This window comes from Mustelus asterias, chromosome 8 (genome assembly GCF_964213995.1).
Source record: "Mustelus asterias chromosome 8, sMusAst1.hap1.1, whole genome shotgun sequence".
Taxonomy (NCBI): domain Eukaryota; kingdom Metazoa; phylum Chordata; class Chondrichthyes; order Carcharhiniformes; family Triakidae; genus Mustelus; species Mustelus asterias.
In genome coordinates, this window is record NC_135808.1 from 21,922,136 (window position 1) to 21,931,354 (window position 9,219).

General features: G+C 42.8%; 1 protein-coding gene across 1 annotated transcript; it reads left to right on the top strand.

Annotated features, from left to right (window-relative positions):
- Positions 1 to 7,119: 7,119 nt before the first annotated feature.
- LOC144497851 (muscarinic acetylcholine receptor M2-like) lies at positions 7,120 to 8,538 on the top strand. Its single transcript, XM_078219292.1, has one exon. It carries the CDS (start codon positions 7,120 to 7,122, stop codon positions 8,536 to 8,538), a length of 1,419 nt encoding a protein of 472 aa, XP_078075418.1.
- The last annotated feature ends 681 nt before the right edge of the window (positions 8,539 to 9,219 follow it).

Below are 9,219 nucleotides of genomic sequence, written 5' to 3' on the forward strand. Positions count from 1 at the left end.
TCTTTTCTGTTAATAAGACGCTGCTCTCAACTTGCTATGTCTCTTATTGTCAGCTGGAGCAGCACCTCCGACACTAACAGGGATCAGTGTTTCTACTGAAATGGACCAGTGGATGGTGTATTGTTTCATCATTGACTTAGAAAAGATTTACTACCCTCTACTTGCTGCCATTGTTGTTCCTGGTCAGTCTTCACATCCAGCCATTCATTATGTTTCTTCGTCTTTCTTGATTTTTCTTCCCCCCTCCAGTCTTTCCCCCTACTTTATCCCCCTTTTCCTTACCTTTTCTCCCCCTTTGCTTCGAAGTGTTGATATTGTAACAAGAGTAACAATATCCAGCGGCACGGTGGCACAGCGGTTAGCACTGCTGCCTCACAGCGCCAGGGACCCGGGTTCAACTCGGGCCTCTGTCAGTGTGGAGTTTGCACGGTCTCCCCATGTCTGCGTAGGTTTCCTCTGGATGCTCTGGTTTCCTCCCATGGTCCAAAGATGTGCAGGTTAGGCGGATTGGCCATGCTAAATTGATCCTAGTGTTGAGGGTGGGAAGGGGGGGGGGGTAGCAAGGTAATTATGTGGCATTATGGGAATAATGCCTGGGTGGGATTGTTGTCAGTGCAGATGGGATGGGCCGAATGGCTTCATTCTGCACTGTAGGGATTCTGTGATTCTATGATTCTGAGTGAATTTCTTTGCAAAACAAAAAGTCCCAATGATTTTCAGTGGACCCTCTTCCTGTTATTGTCCTGAAGCATTGGATTCGCTGCTGCCTGTCAGAGATGAGGGAATCTCTCAGCCAGCCTCACAGGTATCCTTCTACCACATTCCTCTCTCATTCACTGCAAATGTTTCTTGTCATCTTTAGTACTTGCTTCATCGCTCAGGTCTTTCCATTGTGATACGAGAGGTCTGCACAAACCTTCATGTGTTCTTTCAGAAAGTGTGATTACACATCGTTTGCTTCGTACCAAATATTAATTTCCGTTTAATGATTGCTTCCATCGGTTGGTGCTCACTCTCTCCAGTAGATATGATGGCCACAAATGCAGCACAATATTGACTTCATGCCCCATCCTTCCACCTGCCAGTAATAATGAGAGTGCAAACCTCATCTTTGGCCAGGACAGATGTGATCATCCACTGTACTTTTCTTCTTGTGGCAACAGATACCTCATTGTACATCATATCCTTGGTGATACCGCCATTTTCAACCCTATGCACATGCCAAGCCAATGAATGTTCTGCCACTTGATTAGAGCCCCCAAAAAGGACTGATAGATGTCTTTGTCTTTCCATGGAATGCCAAAGATGTCTTGTTGTCATTAAAGTCAGAGATTATTGAGAGTTCTTGGCAGACACCCAGACTTCGTAGCAAAACAGTGATGTGTTCAGGACAGGATTTAAACCTTGTTAATAACCACCTTGGTCAATGGGTCAGTTTGTGGTCTTTGCATGTCTATTTTTAAAGTCAAACAATGTGTGTGTTCCTCATAAATACCTGTGTTGAACACCTTAACAAGAGACAGGTTGTTTGGCATCAGGCATCGAAGGGAGCAAAACTTTCTGTCTTCTTCCAGTGTTGTGTTGTTAAGTCTGAGGAAAGGATGATGCACAAGGCCTTGTTCATAACACCCTAACAATAATTACTATTGGGCAATAAATGCTGGTGTTTCCTATGGCATCCACATCCTGAAAATTGTACTAAAACATAGTCTTGTTGGAACCAAAGGTGAGCGAGATCATGATGACACAAGCATGGGGCAGATGATCAGTGAGTGTTTGGATGTTGTCTTTTGTCTGGTTAACTCGTGCAGCCGCATCAGCATGATATGGTTCTCTGATGAAAACTTACCGTTTTCACTCGTGTGAAATGTTAAGGAATGTCTCATCTGATCATATGTGGAGGTGCATTCATGCCATATCACAGGGAAAGCATAGGTCATTTGGACTAGAAAAAAACCCCACCAAATAGTAAAACACTTGTAGTGGTGGTAGTGCAGTGATAATGTCACTGGCCTGGAAGCACAGAGGCCAGGCTAATGGCCTGAGGGAATAGGTTCAAATCTCACTTTCAGAATTCGTGAAAGTCAATTGACAAACATCTCCAGTATTTGATTTATCACTGTCACGTACATAATGATACAGTGAAAAGTATTGTTTATTGTGCTATACAGACAAAGCATACCATTCATAGTGTACAAAAGGGGAAAGGAAAGGACAGGGTGTGGAATATGGTGTTACAGACATAGCTGGGGTGTAGAGAAAGCTCAACGTAAGATAGGCCCATTCAAAAGTCTGATGTAAATTAGTCTCAGTAATGGTCAGCATGATAATTGTCATTGATTGCAGAAAACCATCTGTTTCTTTTATGTTCTTTAGGTAACTGAATCTGCTATCCCCTTTTGGTTCCTTTGGAAAGCTTGTGCAGACAGGATGGGCTAAATGACCTCCTCCTGTGCTGTAGTGATTCAATGATCCTCACCTGGCCTGGCCTGTGTGTGATTCCAGACCCACAACAATGTGGTTGACTCCTAACAGCTCTGTGCAATGGCCGAGCAAACCACTCAGTTCAGGGGAAATTAGAATGGGCAACAAATGCTGGCCAAGCCAGTGTCACCCATATCCACTGAAAGAATAAAATAAATCAAAAGATCACTGGACACAGTCACACATTTTTTATGTCAACCATTAATTAGTGAAACTGGTAATTCTGCTCCCAGTCTGATATATATTTTCCCTCTTTATATCTCTTCCTCACGTAGTGACAATTGTGATCCTTTCTTGAGGAAAGTGCAATCTCTCCAGATGTGTTACAAGCTATCTGGTGGCCATGGCAGTGGCAGATCTACTGCTTGTTATTGTCAACCTGGTGCCGAGGCACGTTCCGATTGTTTAGAGGAAACATTTCATTTCTGTGTACTCCATCCCTACGTGCAACCTTCACAACTTCTGCTTTATGCAGCCACAGACAGTTCTGTCTGGTTCACCACCACTTTCACCCTTGATAGATTTGTGGTCATCTTTTGCAAGAGACTGAAATTTAAATATGTTACTGTGAAAACTGCGGCTACAACTCTGCGAACAGTGACAGTGCTGAGCTGTTTAAAGGATACTATGTGGGGTATTTTATGCTAACGGATAAGAATCAGCTGTGGAACATCCGTTGCCTTTATTCTGTACAAAGACGTGTTCTGGAATCACCAGTCTTGTTCACAATTATGCTCTTGAACTGCATTCTCACCCCTGTGGTTCCATTTAACAAAGAACAATACAGCACAGGAACAGGCCCTTCGGCCCTCCAAGCCCGTGCAACTCCCTGGTCCAAACTAGACCATTTTTTTGTATCCCTCCATTCCCACTCTGTTCATATGGCTATCTAGATAAGTCTTAAACGTTCCCAGTGTGTCCGCCTCCACCACCTTGCCTGGCAGCGCATTCCAGGCTCCCACCACCCTCTGTGTAAAATATGTCCTTCTGATATCTGCGTTAAACTTCCGCCCTTCACCTTGAATCTATGACCCCTCGTAAACGTCACCACTGACCTGGGGAAAAGCTTCCCACCGTTCACCCTATCTATGCCTTTCATAATTTTATACACCTCTATTAAGTCTCCCCTCATCCTCCGTCTTTCCAGGGAGAACAACCCCAGTTTACCCAATCTCTCCTCATAACTAAGCCCCTCCATACCAAGCAACATCCTGGTAAACCTCATCTGTACTCTCCCCAAAGCCTCCACGTCCTTCTGGTAATGTGGCGACCAGAACTGGACGCAATATTCCAAATGCGGCCGAACCAACGTTCTATACATCTGCAACATCAGACCCCAACTTTTATACTCTATGCCCCGTCCTATAAAGGCAAGCATGCCATATGCCTTCTTCACCACCTTCTCCACCAGTGACGTCACCTTCAAGGATCTGTGGACTTGCACACCCAGGTCCCTCTGTGTATCTACACTCTTTATGGTTCTGCCATTTATCGTATAGCTCCTCCCTACATTGTTCCTACCAAAATGCATCACTTCGCATTGATCAGGATTGAACTCCATCTGCCATTTCTTTGCCCAAATTTCCAGCCTATCTATATCCTTCTGTAGCTTCTGACTCTGCTTCTGATTCTGCTGCTCTATGCTTTCACTGTTGGACATATTTTGTTGACCAGAAGAACTTGCAGGATACTCCAGGCTTCCTACCATGGGGAGAGTCCCAGAGTTTCAGAGATGGAGAGTTAAAGGAAATTTGTCATGGTACTATTTGTTGTCTCTGGGAATTTCATCCTATTATGGTCCACATATGTGGTGTATTCCACATGGGTTGGAATGGTTTCCAGATCATAAACCTGCACTGAAGTTTGATATTGTATGGGAAATAGGTTTTTTGCTGCAGCTCCTGAGTTGCAGCACAAACATTTGTATTTATGCCATGACTCAGATGAATTTCAGAGAGCAAGTGAAGAACAAAGTCAAATATCCCTTTACTCAAATAATTAAATTCATTAAGTGACGAGGAGAACGAAGGAATTTACATGATCTAAACTGAATTCCACCTCATTTTATGTTCAACAAACTCTTCTACCACTCATGTCCCTGGCCCTTAACACCAACAGCACCACCATCTCATCCCAGCCCCCCTGTAGAACACCACATTGAGGGGCAGAAATCGTCAATATTTAGAGTTGTGACAAAATACAGGAGAAAAGAAATAAACTTGCAGAATGGGAAAATAATTGGCAACTGAAGCTCAACAGTAGAAATGTCAGCGAGTACATTTCTGGCAGGGAGAATAAGGAGAGCACTTATTACTTTAAAATGCAAGTCTCAGTGGGGGTAGAGGAACAAAGAATATCAAAGGCATCAGTTGCTGAAAGTTGCATTGCATATTAGCATTGAGGGGGACAAAAGCAAACCAAGCATTCGTATTTATTTCCAGGAGAGTAGACTTGAAATGTAAGGAGTGCACGCTAACTTGTAAGCATGCAAAAATACATAGAATGCTGCGTGTAGTCCTGTTGAAGATATAAGAACATAAGAACATAAGAAATAGGAGCAGGAGTAGGCCATCTAGCCCCTCGAGCCTGCCCCGCCATTCAATAAGATCATGGCTGATCTGACGTGGATCAGTACCACTTACCCGCCTGATCCCCATAACCCTTAATTCCCTTACCGATCAGGAATCCATCCATCCGCGCTTTAAACATATTCAGCGAGGTAGCCTCCACCACCTCAGTGGGCAGAGAATTCCAGAGATTCACCACCCTCTGGGAGAAGAAGTTCCTCCTCAACTCATATAGAACAATAAGCTAGAGGCTTTGGAGTGGATGTGGGGAAGATTTGCAAAGATGAGACTAGAAATGTTTTGCGATACAAAGCAGAAAAGAATTGTGAGGCTGAAGTCCAACCTAATAGACGCATTTAAAATTCTGACATGTTTTCATATTGTAGATTTCTTTTGTGAGGAGGATCAGATGCAGCAGCCCAAAAAATAAGGTAGACACCAAGAAAGCCAATGGGGTATTCAGAAGATACTTCTTCACCCAAAGGGGGGTGAGAATGTGGGACTCGCTACTACAGGGAGTACTTAAAACAAATAGTCCAGATCGGAAGCTGGACAAGATATGAAGTGAATAGAGGGAAAAATAAGATAAGGAAATATCAGAGGAGACTTGAGTGGAGCTTTTATGCTGGGACATGCTATGTTATGACGCATTCCAGGGTGATGTTCCCAAATTCGGTACACTCTGTCTGTGAGAACTATCTTGGCATGAGCCACAATATAGTTAAATTCTGGAAGTGATATCACCAAAATTCTCATGGCTGAGGAAGGATGAATTGGTTCCTTTTATTCAACCCTTGGTTACTCTCAACAACATTATTTCAAAAGGATTCCCTTCCGTTGCGGAATCCTTTTCCCATCCCAAATGTATTTATGTTTTAAAAGCAGCCAGTTTAACCAGGCTTCCTTGAGTTCAAGATTGAGTTCATTTCTGCAAACCAACTGATCATGCCCCTTTGTAAGTGTGACGAGAGATGGTATTGTATTTAATAATTTTGGGGTTCATTGTGTTATTTTGAGAAACAGGATTGTGTATAAATGTGTGGACATAATTTAGTTATGCTGGGTAGTCATGGTGAATAAAGTTTGAGACATCAAAGCAATGCATATTAAGTAAGCATGGCACGTTGATTTTCGAAAGTAAATAAGCCATGGGTAAAAATTTGCATTTGGAGATAAACAAGGGTTTGGATTTTTAGATGTAAATTTCAAAGGGAAGAAGAAAAAATGCTTGCAGCTTGCAAAGGTTTCACAATCAAGCAAGGCAATGTTATTATATTTTATTTGACCTGCAGATGGAGCAGTAGAGATAACATGAAAGATTTTATATTCTGGGAATATATCATTCAAAGAAGGGCTGCAGAACATGGATCTTATGGGGGGAAGAGCATACTTAAGGAGAGATGTTGAGTGCTGTGTTGGGGAGTGGCTAAGTAGGACCTCTTTGAGGTGGGTGTCCGAGAAAAATCTGGTAGCATCATCTCGAGGCTGGAAGAGGTGCAATTTAAAATCAGCACCCAGTTAAGCCAGCAGTGCCTTGTGGCTGCAAAGAAAAACAGCCTAGCGTCGAAATGTTGAAGTTCCAGAGCAGAGCGGAAGCAAAGAGTGAGAGATTATGTGGGATGGAACACTAAAGCTTTTCCTTCTTACACCACTTCACGAGTAGATCTGGACATTTTGGGTTTACATGAGTTTGTGATCTTGAGACATGAACGTAAGGGATGAAAGTTTTCAGCCGAATATTTGCAGAGCGCAAAGGAGATTCACCCAGACGTGTTGCAATGTTTGCAATGACGCTCATCAACATCTTCATTCAGTTTGGAACAAGTAATTCACTATTCTTTCATAATTAAGTAAATGACCCGTGAAATACCTCCTCATTAAAACAGAGTCCCTCCCCCAAAAGATACTGGTTTCTAAGAACAGTAGTTGTTTTTATCTTGCTGTTAGGAATTCAATGAGACGCCCGTTGGTTTTTAATTTCAAAACATCTGAAATCTATTTCCTAATCATTTCCTCTTTTAGTTTCTACATTTCTGCTTCTTCAGTGCTCACTGCACATCATAGGGGAATGATGGCAAACTCTACACGGACAGATGAATCTCTCAACAACCCAGCAGACCTGTTTCTCAGTGAAAGAGGGAGTCCTTACAAAACGTTCGAAGTTGTCCTCATTTTAACTGTGACAGCTGCTTTAAGTTTGGTGACAATTATTGGAAACATTTTGGTCATCGTTTCGATCAAAGTAAACAGACATTTACAAACTATTAACAATTACTTTCTTTTCAGCTTGGCCTGTGCTGATTTGATTATTGGCGTGTTCTCGATGAATCTGTACAACATCTACACTCTAATTGGCTACTGGTCGTTTGGTCCAGTGATATGTGATTTGTGGCTCGCTCTCGATTATGTTGTCTGTAATACCTCTTCCATGAGCCTCCTGGTTATCAGTTTTGACCGCTACTTCTGCGTGACAAAACCCCTCAGCTACCCCGTGTGGAGGACAGCGAAGGTGGCAGGGATGATGATCGTAACTGTTTGGGTGCTGTCCTTTATCCTGTGGGCGCCTCTCATTCTCTTCTGGCAGTTCATTGTAGGGGAGCGGACAGTTAGTGAAGGTGAGTGTTATGTGCAATTCTTTTCAAATCCAGCTGTGACTTTTGGCACTGCTATAGTTGCCTTCTATCTCCCTGTGTTCATCATGATGATTTTATACGTGCAAATATCTCGAGCCAGCAAGAGTCGAATAATGGAAGATAAAAAGGTGTCTGAATCGAGCGAGGGAACCGTTTCTCACAGTCGAGAGAAAGGAAAGGTAATGGAACGGAATAGTAGCAGCCCATCAAATGCTCCTGATGGTTTGCCACACGCCAAAATGCAAAGTGACAATAGAACTGGAGAAATAATAACTGCGAATTGTGGCCAAGAAGAGAAGGAGCTTCACAATGAGATAACTTCCCCCAGTGTGGTCCCATCAAACCAGAAGCAGGAAGGGACAATACAAGAGAGCACAACTATCTCTACTACACAAACCTGTTTCCGGATGGGTAACACCAAACTCTCCTGCCTTAGGATAGTTAGCAAATCTCATAACAATGACCACTGTGGTACCACAGCAAGAATGGTGCCATGTATCAGCAGTAAGAGAGGGCATGATAGAGAGACCAAACAAGACAATATGATCATTACAATGGCCAATATCTCTGCTACGAAGAAGGAAGTTGTATCCCGAGAGAAGAAGGTGACGAGGACCGTCCTGGCTATTCTCCTGGCTTGTTTCATCACCTGGGCCCCATACAATGTCATGGTTCTCATTGACACCTTCTGTGCAACCTGTGTCCCCAACACAGTCTGGATTATTGGATATTGGATCTTTTATTTCAACAGTACCGTGAACCCAGCCTGTTATGCACTGTGTAATCCTACCTTCAAGAAAACCTTCAAGCAACTCCTCCTGTGTCAGTACAAGAACATTGGTGCAACAAGATAGTCGCAGCTACAACCTCATGAACGCATTACAGATGTTCATGAGGGCGACTTTCATATTTTACATCCAAACTGTATGAAGTTAATATGTCCATTGTGTTGGATTATGGTTCAAGTAGACATATATGACATGTAACACTGGAAGGATAGCTACATTATATCCGTTGAATTTGCAATGTCTGTAATAAACAAAGGGTGTTTGTGAAATATTATTGTATCTATCCCACTATGAAGCCAAATCGTTGATTCAATGTGCTTAGCTGATGGAGTGAGTGGATTAATAGAAATGTGCTGATTATACAAGAGGATATGAAACTGACATACAAGTTATTTATCACCAGTAATGTACGAAAACCTCACAGAGGAGTAATCAGAAATAAAATTTTAATGAGAGAGATGATGTAGCAATGCTTATGTACCCACACCAGTAATCTAGAAGCCCAGGCTCATGCCCTGGGTTCAGATCCCATCATGGCTGCTGTTGGAATTGAAATCAACCTGGAAGTAAAAGCTAGACTCGGCAATAATGACCTCGGAATTATCAATGGTTGTTGGAAAAATACATCTCGTTCAATAATGACCACCTAGGGATGGAAATCTTCCGTCCTTCCGTGGTTTGGACTGCATGTGACTCTGGACACACTGAATCACAGAATTGTCACAGCGCAGAAGGAGGCCATTCAGC

Coding starts and splice junctions, on each gene's coding strand:
- LOC144497851 (XM_078219292.1), top strand. CDS start 7,120: ATGATGGCAAACTCTACACGGACAGATGAATCTCTCAACAACCCAGCA.